General features: G+C 45.4%; 1 protein-coding gene across 7 annotated transcripts in view; it reads right to left on the bottom strand.

Moving 5' to 3' along the window:
* The window catches only part of UNC13B (unc-13 homolog B), a 328,189-nt gene that overhangs the window by 98,384 nt on the left and 214,821 nt on the right, over positions 1 to 14,984 (bottom strand). For 6 of the 7 annotated variants that reach the window (XM_077284764.1, XM_077284742.1, XM_077284725.1 and 3 more), the window contains 3 exons: positions 12,372 to 12,421; positions 4,313 to 4,391; positions 167 to 241 (listed from right to left, as the gene is read on the bottom strand). In XM_077284764.1, coding sequence (XP_077140879.1) covers positions 167 to 241; positions 4,313 to 4,391; positions 12,372 to 12,421 — 204 coding nt within the window. Of the gene's footprint in view, positions 1 to 166; positions 242 to 4,312; positions 4,392 to 12,371; positions 12,422 to 13,318; positions 13,342 to 14,984 lie in introns of all 7 variants that reach the window. The other variant, XM_077284716.1, reaches the window with a different exon arrangement.

Below are 14,984 nucleotides of genomic sequence, written 5' to 3'. Positions count from 1 at the left end.
GCAGCAGTTGTGACATTATATGAGGTGCTCAGGTGTGTATTTTGAGGTTCTGCAGCAGCTGAGGAATGCATTAAGAGGTTCAGCAGCAGCTGTGGCATTATAGGAGGTTCTCAGGGGCGTATTTTGAGGTGCCAAGATATTTCGTTTGTGGATGCAAGATTCTTACCAAGTCTTCGTCCTTGAGTGACGTTCTCGTGGCCATAGCGGAGGTAATGCCGGCCTTCCTGGACTGCACCAGGGACTGTAAGAAGAAAGATTACTGCGTTACACCTGAATTAGAAGCTACTGTCATTCTTCCAGCTTACTCGAGACACCTTGGAGAAGTCAGGACAGTGACCTGCAGGGGTGCATAGTCCAATAAGCAAGATTTCGGGGGGCTCTGCAGCCTGTAGACTGGCCTGTGACCCGCTGGCCTGCCACCTACGACTGCCTTGTGTCTACAGCTGGCATCAGCATTAACACAATGTTTTCCCCTTGCAGATCACCTCCTGAATCCTCAACTTCTTCTAGAATTAGAATCTTGGTCCAGAAAGAAAGCAAATCATAGTTTAAGCAATAAAATAAAAAAAATTTGAAAGGAGAAATTGCTACGTGGAAAGGAAACACTAAAAGAGGAGGAAAAAGGGTAATGCATACATGACCAGGGAGGACCAGGGATGTCGGTGCGGACCCCCGGGCATGTATGTAGGGGTGGCAGAGGACACTGAATGGGGGCTAGGGTGACATCTGCCATTCAGTGTCCATCACTGAGTGTAATGAACCTGGTGGTGTCGGGTCATGGCGGTGTTTGCTGGAGAAGATTTTTTATGTTGGGGGGGTCAACTTCGGACAAATACTACGGATGCGGTACTCCCTAATCTTAAAAGCCATAGAAGATAAGAGTTTGTAGCTCAACACTCCCATCTTGCACCTGTTTGCTCCATCTTTGGAGACATGCATTAGGCAGTGCACCTTACAAAGGGTAGCAAAAGTACAGAGCGGAAGAGGAAATAGTGCTGCCAATCCGAGCCATTATCACCGATATCAACCAGACGCCCATACATTATACCTTTGTATTCCAGGACAGATCCTCTATAAATGTGCTGTAAAGGCTATGGACACCTTTAACATGGAAAAAAAATATTTTAACCTATATTTTTGCTTACCCTTAGTTAATAAAACTGCAAAAAGTGTAAATCTGCAAAGTTCCCTGTTGTATTTGTTTTCAGATTCCCTGTAGTTTGCAGCCTGGTCCAAGTTTCAGATTTTACTTTTGTGGTTGTGTCTCTCCCAGTAATACAAGCTGGACGCAAACCATGTATATTTCTCTCAGTAATACAGGCTGGATGCAAACTATCAATATTTCTCTCAGTAATACAGGCTGGATGCAATCCATGTATATTTCTCTCAGTAATACAGGCTAGGAGCAAGCCTTGGATATGTCTCTCTGTAATACAGGCTGGATAAAAACCATGTATATTTCTCTCAGTAATACAGGCTAGGTGCAAGCCTTGGATATGTCTCTCTGTAATACAGGCTGGATAAAAACCATGTATATTTCTCTCAGTAATACAGGCTAGGTGCAAGCCTTGCATATTTCTCTCAGTAATATAGGCTGAATGAAAACCATGTATATTTCTCTCAGTAATACAGGCTGGGTGCAAACCATGTATGTTTCTCTCAGTAATACTGGCTGGCTGGATGCAAGCATGTATATTTCTCCCAGTAATACAGGATGGGTGCAAGCGTTGTATATTTCTCTCAGTAATATAGGCTGCACGTAAGATTTGTGTGTATCCAGACTACAATTGCTTGTATTAGCTAACGTATCAGCACAGTTTCTATCTTGCAATTATTTGCTTTTCATGTGCTTTCCTTCTTGTCTTTAACCTGTTTTCTCTGCCCTCCCAGAGACTGTAGATACTTTTTCCTCTTTCCACAATATGGAGATGTGTATACAACCCTCCTCCCTGCTGTTATCTTTGCTACTGAAAGAACATATGATGAAGCAGAGAGGGCTGTCAGCAGTAGAAGCAGGAGCGCTGACGGATTTGCAACATTTTTCAGATTGCTCAACTAGATAAATTACTTCTAGACACACTATCAGCAAAATGGTAGACAATGTTATTGAATAAGATTTACCGGTAGTACATTTCTCAACTTTTAATTTAGGAAGCAAATGAACATCATTGAAAAAAAAATTGTGCAAAGGTGTACATAGCCTTTAACCCAACATCTGCAAAATAAATGCTCTCAGTGTAAATTGAATAGACGGCACTTACACCGGGGCAGGAGAGCTGAGCAGCCAATGCATGGCAACTAGGACCAGCTTTCTTTTCACTCTTTTATTGTAAGACATAGGCACAATAGTAATAATATAGATGTGAAGCTTTTCATTGAAACCTTTTCTATGAGAACACAAACCGGGTCCGTGAAAGAGAATAAATGATCCATTAGTGGAAATATGGCAGGGTAAGTATGCGGGTCCATTAAGTCAGTGATGTAGGGAGCGCTGCCAGCCAAACAAAGGATTGATAACAGGTCATGCCGCAGAGGGAAGGTAAAACGGTACTAATGCAAGGGATCCAAGGCCCGGCGCTTACTGTGGAGAGGAGCTACTTACCATCGCCTGCAGAATAGGGGGGCAGCAGCATATAAAAGAATTGTAAGAGGTTAATTCAGATAGAAAATCATCCGGAGAAGTCGGGTTGTTAACATTTACTGTGGGGCTGGCTGGATCTATGTGTATGGGATTAATGGAGAATATCATGCCCATAAAATTATGGAGATTGATGGCCACAGATCACAGCTCATCACTGGAGATCCCAGCAGTAGGACACCGCTCCTTATCACTGGACTCCTAACAAAAAACTACCAGAAAATTTAAGACCCTGAAATCTCCATAAAATATAGCTTTTATTTTACTAATGCCTGAAAAAAATGTAAGACTGGAAGTTGATTTCAGGCGCCAGGGACTGGCCAAAGTCGACAATCAGGCTCTATGTAATCTGAGAGCAGCATGATGTAGGGACACAGACCCGGATTCCAGACATGTGTCAGTTACTGGGCTGCTTGCTGCCGTTTTGATAAAATCCCTGTTTTATCGGCTGCAGATCTAGCAGTTCTCGGAATGCTGAGCTCGGTATAGCCCCGCCCACATCACTGGTCGCTTTCTGCCTATGCAAAGAGAACACAGAAAGCTGCCAATCGGTGGGGTGGGCGTGGTTACACAGCGCAGATGACTAGGAGGCACGAGACACCTAGTCCTGCAGTGATAATCTGCTAATAAACCATTAATTGTATCGAAACCACAACATACAGCAGCTGGAATTAAGGTCTTTGCCCCTACATGATGCTGCGCTCAGAAAACAGCAAAAACCTGCTGACTGATTCCCTTTCAGCCAAGATGGATCTAGCACTCTGTCCCCAGTAAAAAAAAAGCCTGTGGATCCACTAATCTCTCAGGAGGATCTTCTTATCAACAAATCATTACTAAAGATGACATCCTCACAAACATAAACATGGGATGAATGTCTGCTGAACTGCTAATTGATGGGCATGATGGGCCAACCATCTAACGCATATTGGGATATCCCCAATTTCCCACCATGTCAGTTGAATGAAGGGTCAGACATGTTGGATTTCAGCATGTCTGATCGTTTTCTTCCCATGGAAGAGAAGCTGCCTCCAAAAGGTGTACGACAACAATTTATTCTCCCCTTTTCCATATAAGTAGTTGTGTTTGGGTGCAGGAGAGATTTTGGAAGGAATTACTAATACAATCCAGCACATTAATATTGTTGCCCATACATACTGCATTATACAAATGCAAATGTTATTAAAAATTGTATTAATAGTATAACATTTAAAACAACTTTCAGAAAAATTTTGTCAAAGAATTGCCAAATATAATTTCAGATCTCTTAAAACAACATTTTTATTTATTTTATTTTTGGAGAGCAGAGGAGGGGGGTATGTAATACTATAACAGAACTAATCATACATCTTTAGAGAATCATGGTGAGCTATTATTATTAATGACGAGGACTGATCTTATACACAACGATCGTTGCATTTTATATGTTTTTAAGTAATTTTTAGATTTTAATGATTGTCTTAATATTGATATGGTGGCATATTTAATAGATATTTAAAAAAAAAAAAAAACACACACAAAAAAAAAAAGAGGGCGGACTCCCTATACAATGTTAAAAACCAAATCTTGCTTTTCCACTAACTAAAAGGGAAATGGACTTCAAGAATGGTAACTCGTCTCTAATGTACATGTATATGGTACAGCACGATTATTCAAGCTCCGTCACCGTAAACTTACCAAATCGCTAACCAAAGGAATAGGCTTCTTCTTGCGAAGGTCAGGCATACTGTCAATCCCATACAAGCCTCCGGCAGGCCTGGAGGAAGAAGTGCAGTGAAAACAGGAAAATTAAGTCACAATTTAATTCAGAAGTTGTAACAATAGAACCGAGAGCAACAAAATGCTGGAACTATCAGTGCTCAGAACGGAGTCATAGGGTCAGACACGCGGCGGATGAAAGAAGTTGTCAATGAGACATGTATCAGAGGAGAACGATTTTCCGCTATGCAGTGACGATATACAGTACAGTAGGGTGAACTCGAGTGACAATATACAGTACGGTAGGGTGGACTCGGGCTTCATACTTTAGCTTGCAGAGGGCTCAAAAGGTCGAGAAAATGTGGAAAAGTTGAGCAAAACCAACAAATATAAAATGTGAACATTCAGCAGAAGTTATCACACACTAGCTTCAGGGTTTGTGGGTCACAGGATCTCATGTGATGAGGTCAGATGACGCTCATTCAGATGAAATGTATTGCGGAGCAGAGATCCACCAGCTCCCTGCACCGCAATACACATTGCTGGCCAATCAGAGGCCGGTAGCGGACGTAGGCGTGACAGTCATGGCCGTGCATGGCAGTGACATCAAGCATCGCCTGAGGCTGGCATGGCAAAATCAGATTCCGGCCTCTATCACAGCTGTAGAAGAGGACGCTGTGAGTTATGGGAGAGAGGTAAGGTGGCAAGTATTGTTTATATTTCTTTAAATGAGTTCGAGAAGAGAGGGAATAAAACAGGAGACATTATTATAGGATGGGGTACAGGATGGAGTGCACAATGGCCGAAATCTTCAACAAGTTTTTCCTGGGATGGGGGACATTATGCCGGGATGAGGCCAGGGTGGGGGATATAACATGATGGGTTCAGGATGGAAACAATATTACAGGACTAGGCCAGGATGGCGGGTTGGGAGGGCGTAATAGGATGAGGCCAGGATGGGGGAGATTATAACCAGATAGTGTCAGGATGGGAACATTATACCAGGATGAGGCCATGATGTGAACATTATACCAGGATGAGGCCAGGATGGAGAACATTATACCAGGATGAGGCCAGGATGGAGAACATTATACCAGGATGAGGCCGTCCTTTCCTCAACCCACACTCTACCAAAATGCTCGTGCATGCCCTAATCATCTCCCGCCTCGACTACTGCAACATACTCCTCTGTGGCCTACCTTCTAACATGCTCGCACCCCTCCAGTCCATCCTTAACTCTGCTGCCCGACTAATTAATCTCTCTCCTCGCTACACTCCTGCTTCCCCTCTTTGTAAATCCCTTCACTGGCTCCCAATTTCCCAGCATATCCAGTTTAAACTACTAACACTGACCTACAAAGCCATCCATAACATTTCTCCTCCATATATTTCCTAACTAATCTCTCAATATCTTCAATCACATAATCTCCGGTCCTCCCAAGACCTCCTCCTCTCCACCATGCTTATTCGCTGCTCACCCAATTGCATCCAAGACTTCTCCCGAATATCCCCCATCCTCTGGAATTCAGTGCCCCAACACGTCCGGTTATCCACTACTTTTGGATCCTTCAAAAGAAACCTGAAAACCCATCTCTTCAAAGAAGCTTGCAGCATATAAAGACCACACAGCCACCTCAACACCATCGGAGCTACTGCAACCCCCGACCTATTGTCTCCTTCCCCATAATCCTGTAGAATGTAAGCCCACAAGGGCAGGGTCCTCGCCCCTCTGTACCAGTCTGTCATTGGTAGTTTTGTTTACTGTAAGTGATATTTGTATTTTGATGTAACCCCTTCTCATGTACAGCAGCATGGAATTAATGGGCTATATAAATAAATAATAACAATAAAAATAATGATGTGAACATTATACCAGGATGAGGCCAGGATGTGAACATTATACCAGGATGGGGGACATTATAACAGGAGGGGGACAGGGTGGAGTGTTGTGAATTTGCTTTTTGCTCCCTCTAGTGGTTACTAGTTTTTTGACTCTGGTTTTTCTGTCATTCCTTTTATCCGCACCTGGGTCGTTAGTTAGGGGTGTTGCTATATAAGCTCCCTGGACCTTCAGTTCAATGCCTGGCAACGTAGTTATCAGAGCTAGTCTGCTGTGCTCTTGTCTACTGATCCTGGTTCCAGTTATATCAGCTAAGTCTGCCTTTTGCTTTTTGCTATTTGTTTTGGTTTTGTATTTTTGTCCAGCTTGTTCCAAATCTATATCCTGACCTTTGCTGGAAGCTCTAGGGGGCTGGTGTTCTCCCCCCGGACCGTTAGACGGTTCGGGGGTTCTTGAATTTCCAGTGTGGATTTTGATAGGGTTTTTGTTGACCATATAAGTTACCTTTCTTTATTCTGCTATCAGTAAGCGGGCCTCTCTGTGCTAAACCTGGTTCATTTCTGTGTTTGTCATTTCCTCTTACCTCACCGTCATTATTTGTGGGGGGCTTCTATCCAGCTTTGGGGTCCCCTTCTCTGGAGGCAAGAAAGGTCTTTGTTTTCCTCTACTAGGGGTAGCTAGATTCTCCGGCTGGCGCGTGTCATCTAGAATCAACGTAGGAATGATCCCCGGCTACTTCTAGTGTTGGCGTTAGGAGTAGATATATGGTCAACCCAGTTACCACTGCCCTATGAGCTGGATTTTTGTATTCTGCAGACTTCCACGTTCCTCTGAGACCCTCGCCATTGGGGTCATAACAGTTTGCCAGGCCAGTATTAAATGTTTAATGCATTGCAGAAGAGGGATTATAAGAAAGAAGATTCTGAGTTTTTTTTTTTTCTTCTTCCCCTTTACCTCAGAGTGGCTATGCTTGCTGCAGACATGAATGTCCAGACCTTGATTACAAGTGTGGACCAGCTGGCTACTCGTGTGCAGGGCATACAAGACTATGTTATCAGAAATCCTAGGTCAGAACCTAAAATACCGATTCCTGAACTGTTTTCCGGAGACAGGTTTAAGTTTAGGAATTTCGTGAATAATTGTAAATTGTTTTTGTCCCTGAGACCCTGTTCATCAGGAGATTCTGCTCAGCAAGTAAAAATTGTTATTTCGTTCTTACGGGGCGACCCTCAGGATTGGGCTTTTTCGCTGGCGCCAGGAGATCCGGCATTGGCTGATCTTGATGCGTTTTTTCTGGCGCTCGGTTTACTTTATGAGGAACCCAATCTTGTCTATGTCTCAGGGGCAGGACGAGGCTGAAGTGTATTGCCAAAAATTTCGGAAATGGTCCGTGCTGACACATTGGAACGAGTGTGCACTGGCCGCTAATTTTAGAAATGGCCTTTCTGAAGCCATTAAGAATGTTATGGTGGGTTTTCCCATTCCCACAGGTCTGAATGATACTATGGCACTGGCTATTCAAATTGACCGGCGGTTGCGGGAGCGCAAAACCGCAAATTCCCTCATGGTGTTGTCTGAACAGACACCTAATTCGGTGCAATGTGATAGAAAAACCGCAAATTCCCTCATGGTGTTGTCTGAACAGACACCTGATTTAATGCAATGTGATAGAATCCTGACTAGAAATGAGCGGAAAATTCATAGACGCCGGAATGGCTTGTGCTACTACTGTGGTGATTCTACACATGTTATCTCAGCATGCTCTAAACGTATAGCTAAGGTTGTTAGTCCTGTCACCGTTGGTAATTTGCAACCTAAATTTATTCTGTCTGTAACTTTGATTTGCTCACTGTCATCTTATCCTGTCATGGCGTTTGTAGATTCAGGTGCTGCCCTGAGTCTCATGGATCTCTCATTTGCTAAGCGCTGTGGATTTACTCTTGAACCATTAGAAAATCCTATTCCTCTTAGGGGTATTGATGCTACACCATTGGCAGCAAATAAACCGCAGTATTGGACTCAGGTTACCATGTGCATGACTCCTGAACACCGCGAGGTGATACGTTTCCTGGTTTTACATAAAATGCATGATTTGGTCGTTTTAGGGCTGCCATGGTTACAGACCCATAATCCAGTCCTGGACTGGAAGGCTATGTCAGTCTCAAGTTGGGGCTGTCGTGGTATTCATGAGGATTCCCTGCCTGTGTCTATTGCTTCTTCTACGCCTTCGGAAGTTCCGGAGTATTTGTCTGATTATCAGGATGTCTTCAGTGAGTCTGAGTCCAGTGCACTGCCTCCTCATAGGGACTGTGACTGTGCTATAGATTTGATCCCAGGCAGTAAATTTCCTAAGGGAAGACTGTTTAATCTGTCGGTACCTGAACATACCGCTATGCGTTCATATATCAAGGAGTCTCTGGAAAAAGGACATATTCGTCCGTCTTCTTCCCCTCTTGGTGCGGGATTCTTTTTTGTGGCAAAAAAGGACGGATCTTTGAGGCCTTGTATTGATTATCGGCTTTTAAATAAGATCACTGTCAAATTTCAGTATCCTTTACCGCTGTTGTCTGACTTGTTTGCCCGGATTAAGGGTGCCAAGTGGTTCACCAAGATAGACCTTCGTGGTGCGTACAACCTTGTGCGCATTAAGCAAGGTGATGAATGGAAAACCGCATTCAATACGCCCGAAGGTCATTTTGAGTACTTGGTGATGCCTTTTGGGCTCTCCAATGCGCCTTCAGTTTTTCAGTCCTTTATGCATGACATTTTCCGGAAGTATCTGGATAAATTTTTGATTGTTTATCTGGATGATATTTTGGTTTTTTCTGATAATTGGGATTCGCATGTGGAGCAGGTCAGGTTGGTCTTTAAAATTTTGCGTGAAAATTCTTTGTTTGTCAAGGGCTCAAAGTGTCTCTTTGGTGTACAGAAGGTTCCCTTTTTGGGGTTCATTTTTTCCCCTTCTGCTGTGGAGATGGACCCAGTCAAGGTCCGAGCTATTCTTGATTGGACTCAGCCCTCGTCAGTTAAGAGTCTTCAGAAGTTCTTGGGCTTCGCTAACTTCTACCGTCGTTTTATCGCTAATTTTTCTAGCATTGTGAAACCTTTGACGGATATGACCAAGAAGGGCTCCGATGTAGCTAACTGGGCTCCTGCTGCCGTGGAGGCTTTCCAGGAGTTGAAACGCCGGTTTACTTCGGCGCCTGTTTTGTGCCAGCCTGACGACTCACTTCCCTTTCAGGTTGAGGTGGATGCTTCGGAGATTGGGGCAGGGGCCGTTTTGTCGCAGAGAGGCCCTGGTTGCTCTGTTATGAAGCCTTGTGCCTTTTTCTCTAGGAAATTTTCGCCTGCCGAGCGAAATTATGATGTGGGCAATCGGGAGTTGTTGGCCATGAAATGGGCATTTGAGGAGTGGCGTCATTGGCTCGAGGGTGCTAAGCATCGTGTGGTGGTCTTGACTGATCACAAAAATCTGATGTATCTCGAGTCTGCTAAACGCCTTAATCCGAGACAGGCCCGCTGGTCATTGTTTTTCTCCCGCTTTGATTTTGTTGTCTCGTATTTACCAGGTTCAAAGAATGTGAAGGCCGATGCTCTTTCTAGGAGCTTTGTGCCTGATGCTCCTGGAGTCGCTGATCCTGTTGGTATTCTTAAAGATGGAGTTATCTTGTCAGCTATTTCTCCGGATCTGCGACGTGTGTTGCAGAGATTTCAGGCTGATAGGCCTGAGTCTTGTCCACCTGACAGACTGTTTGTCCCGGATAAGTGGACCAGCAGAGTCATTTCCGAGGTTCATTCCTCGGTGTTGGCAGGTCACCCGGGAATTTTTGGCACCAGAGATCTGGTGGCCAGGTCCTTTTGGTGGCCTTCCTTGTCAAGGGATGTGCGGTCATTTGTGCAGTCCTGTGGGACTTGTGCTCGAGCTAAGCCTTGCTGTTCTCGTGCCAGCGGTTTGCTCTTGCCCTTGCCTGTCCCGAAGAGACCTTGGACACATATCTCCATGGATTTCATTTCTGATCTTCCGCTATCTCAGGGCATGTCCGTTATCTGGGTGATATGTGATCGCTTCTCCAAGATGGTCCATTTGGTTCCTTTGCCTAAGCTGCCTTCCTCTTCCGATCTGGTTCCTGTGTTTTTCCAGAACGTGGTTCGTTTGCACGGCATCCCTGAGAATATTGTGTCAGACAGAGGATCCCAGTTCGTTTCCAGGTTCTGGCGATCCTTTTGTAGTAGGATGGGCATTGATTTGTCGTTTTCGTCTGCTTTCCATCCTCAGACTAATGGACAGACGGAGCGAATCAATCAGACTTTGGAGGCTTATTTGAGGTGTTTTGTCTCTGCTGATCAGGACGATTGGGTGACATTCTTGCCGTTGGCTGAGTTTGCCCTTAATAATCGGGCTAGTTCCGCCACCTTGGTTTCGCCTTTTTTCTGCAACTCTGGTTTCCATCCTCGCTTTTCTTCGGGTCATGTGGAGCCTTCTGACTGTCCTGGGGTGGATTCTGTGGTGGATAGGTTGCAGCAGATCTGGAATCATGTGGTGGACAACTTGAAGTTGTCACAGGAGAAGGCTCAGCGCTTTGCCAACCGCCGCCGCGGTGTGGGTCCCCGACTACGCGTTGGGGATTTGGTGTGGCTTTCTTCCCGCTTTGTTCCTATGAAGGTCTCCTCTCCCAAATTTAAACCTCGTTTTATTGGGCCTTACAAGATATTGGAAATCCTTAATCCTGTATCTTTTCGTCTGGATCTTCCTGTGTCGTTTGCTATTCACAATGTATTTCATAGGTCCTTGTTGCGGCGGTACATTGTGCCTGTAGTTCCTTCTGCTGAGCCTCCTGCTCCGGTGTTGGTTGAGGGCGAGTTGGAGTACGTGGTGGAGAAGATCTTGGATTCTCGCCTCTCCAGGCGGAGGCTTCAGTACCTGGTCAAGTGGAAGGGCTATGGTCAGGAGGATAATTCCTGGGTGGTCGCCTCTGATGTTCATGCGGCCGATTTAGTTCGTGCCTTTCATGCCGCTCATCCTGATCGCCCTGGTGGTCGTGGTGAGGGTTCGGTGACCCCTCACTAAGGGGGGGGTACTGTTGTGAATTTGCTTTTTGCTCCCTCTAGTGGTTACTAGTTTTTTGACTCTGGTTTTTCTGTCATTCCTTTTATCCGCACCTGGGTCGTTAGTTAGGGGTGTTGCTATATAAGCTCCCTGGACCTTCAGTTCAATGCCTGGCAACGTAGTTATCAGAGCTAGTCTGCTGTGCTCTTGTCTACTGATCCTGGTTCCAGTTATATCAGCTAAGTCTGCCTTTTGCTTTTTGCTATTTGTTTTGGTTTTGTATTTTTGTCCAGCTTGTTCCAAATCTATATCCTGACCTTTGCTGGAAGCTCTAGGGGGCTGGTGTTCTCCCCCCGGACCGTTAGACGGTTCGGGGGTTCTTGAATTTCCAGTGTGGATTTTGATAGGGTTTTTGTTGACCATATAAGTTACCTTTCTTTATTCTGCTATCAGTAAGCGGGCCTCTCTGTGCTAAACCTGGTTCATTTCTGTGTTTGTCATTTCCTCTTACCTCACCGTCATTATTTGTGGGGGGCTTCTATCCAGCTTTGGGGTCCCCTTCTCTGGAGGCAAGAAAGGTCTTTGTTTTCCTCTACTAGGGGTAGCTAGATTCTCCGGCTGGCGCGTGTCATCTAGAATCAACGTAGGAATGATCCCCGGCTACTTCTAGTGTTGGCGTTAGGAGTAGATATATGGTCAACCCAGTTACCACTGCCCTATGAGCTGGATTTTTGTATTCTGCAGACTTCCACGTTCCTCTGAGACCCTCGCCATTGGGGTCATAACAGTGGAGGACATTATTACATGGGGGTGCAAACACATATGTCTATATAGGATCTACAATGCTTTATAGCACCACTTATCTGCTAACTTGGAAGAATAAATCTTAATCATGGTTTCTGATGCCATGTTTCCTGATCTCAGGCGTGAATACCAATTACGATATATAGATTATATGCACACACTTGCTATAATGGAAACCTGCAGCTGACTCCCTTTATTCAGTGGCGTGAGCCACGCTGTGATCTGCAGAGCGTCTCCCCAGCACTGCATTGTGTAATAAATCAATTATTCCCAATGATCAGTAGAAAAATATGAAGCGGCCACAGAACACAAACAGTACAAACAGAATAAGGAATGAAAGAGCTCACCCTCCTCCTTTAAACCATGGTGGCTTTGATGGGTCTCCGTCATCTTGTGTCTGATGGTGAAAAACAAATACAGGTCAATATCATGATAGGAATGGGAGTTCTAGTACAGAGCACTTATACGTATACAGCACACATGGCTCCCGTCTCCGGTTATATATACCACAAGTACATAGCGTCCTCCTGGCCCTCCGCGCCTTCCCCAAAGATAAACCCATCCCTCCGGTGCTCCGAGTACATCGTAGGCCCATATACACACACATAATCACATATAGGGCAGGTATAGAGACTGCTTAAAGCACGTGACCCTTCAAGAGGTTCATCAACCAAACCAAAAACATAAGCTCAGATTCATCCTGATAGGCAATTTATGCCTTGATTGAGGATGCGCAGGAATAAAATGCGCCAATTTCATTAAGAGGAGCGCACCCCATAATGAATTTTAGCTGCCGTGCGCCACCGAAAAAAAAATGTAGAGACATGTATAGCTGAAAAGTGCTGTAAAATCTGACGACCAGTGATTAGCAGCTTTCTGACAATATACAGTGTACTCTCATGCGGCTGCCTGCTGACAGATTCACTAACACCGGGAGACCACCCTTCTGATGAGCACCAAGGACCTGGAATAGATCGAGGCGTGTGCATTCACTGCCATTGCTCTCGGCAGCAAAACTCCTCTTTACACATAACAATGTGCTGCTGAGAATGATGATCTTCTGTACAGCACAAAAGATCATTCCACCAGAAGAACATGCGTTTTTTTCAATCATAGGGTCACTGGAAGCCTGTTTCGACTCCAAGATTGTCATGAAACATATCTGAAGATCTGCGACCATGTAAAACTATTCACAGTACTGCGACAACCACAAGTAGGCAAATTACAGGTAGAGACTCAGGGTATTAAAAGGTCATTCAGATAAAGTATACATATAAAAAAAAACACAATTAACCTGATATTCAACTTTAAGACCCTCTGTGCATGAAGGAAAGAGCAGAAGAGAAAGTGAAGGTTAGTAGAAACGGCGAGTGGTCCGGGGGCACACTGAGCGGGACATGGAAGGTGACGAGGGCCCAATTACATGGTAACAACACCAAGGCCTCCGCCAGAGCCAAAGTCGGTCATAGATGCAAAGACTATACCCAAAATAAGATTTTGGTTTTATTACCAGACTGCTCTTATAATAGGGGATAAGTTGAGGCGCTCTGGTCGAGATCGATCGCAGCTCAATAAAAAATCATATTTCCTGCTAAGGGCAGAAATGGCAACCAGCGCCGAAGAAAGCAAAAGTTGTCCCATAAATGTTCAGAACAAAAGAATCTAAGTTAGGAACGAGCATCTTGTCCCATAGACTGAGTGATATAATGGATTGGATGGGTTATCCATGCATCTACGGCCTCCTTAAAGGGGTTCTATCCTTTTAAAAATCATACCGCCCACCTTGTTTTGATTTTCTGGTTAATTTGACAGTCACATAATAGGGCCCAATAGACAGGCAGACCTCAGCAAAGATAGGGTGTTCCTAGGATTATCAGCCTGTCTAAGTGGGCCTTTATACCGAGTGTAAAGTAAAGACAGTGGTGAGATGGCGGACAGGGAAGAACGCTGGTGAAATGGTGGACATAGATGACAGCAGCGGCATGGCGGACAGGGAAGACGGCGAAGAGATGGCGGACAGGGAAGATGGCAACGAGATGGTGGACATTGATGACAGCAGCGACATGGTGGACAGGGAAGACGGCAACAAGATGGCGGACAGGGAAGACGGCACTGATATGGTGGATAGGGAAGACGACACTGATATGGTGGATAGGGAAGATGGCGAAGAGATGGAGGACGGAAGACGGCAACGAGATGGTGGACATGGATGACAGCAGCGACATGGCGGACAGGAAAGACGGCAATGAGATGGCGGACAGGGAAGACGGCAGAGAGATGGCAGACAGGGAAGACGGCAGAGAAATGGCGGACAGGGAAGATGGCAAATAGATGGTGGACAGGGAAGACGGCAATGAGATGGTGGACATGGATGACAGCAGCGACATGGCGGACAGGGAAGACGGCACCGATATGGTGGATAGGGAAGACGGCGAAGAGATGGCAGACAGGGAAGACAGCAACGAGATGGCGGACAGGGAAGAAGGCAGAGAGATGGCGGACAGGGAAGACGGCACTGATATGGTGGATAGGGAAGACGGCACTGATATGGTGGATATGGAAGACGGCACTGATATGGTGGATAGGGAAGACGGCACTGATATGGTGGATAGGAAAGACAGTACTGATATGGCGGACAGGGAAGATGGCAATGAGATGGTGGACATGGATGACAGCAGCGACATGGCGGACAGGGAAGACGGCACCGATATGGTGGATAGGGAAGACGGCACTGATATGGTGGATAGGGAAGACAGCGAAGAGATGGTGGACAGGGAAGATGGCAATGAGATGGCGGACAGGGAAGAAGGCAGAGAGATGGCGGACAGGGAAGACGGCACTGATATGGTGGACAGGGAAGACAGCACTGATATGGTGGACAGGGAAGACGGCACTGATATGATGGATAGGGAAGACGGTACTGATATGGCGGACAGGGAAGACGGCAATGAGATGGTGGA

The sequence above is a fragment of the Ranitomeya variabilis genome, chromosome 1 (genome assembly GCF_051348905.1).
Source record: "Ranitomeya variabilis isolate aRanVar5 chromosome 1, aRanVar5.hap1, whole genome shotgun sequence".
Classification (NCBI taxonomy): Eukaryota; Metazoa; Chordata; class Amphibia; order Anura; family Dendrobatidae; genus Ranitomeya; species Ranitomeya variabilis.
The sequence above is the reverse complement of the archived record's forward strand: the minus strand, read 5'-3'. Positions and strand labels throughout refer to the sequence as shown.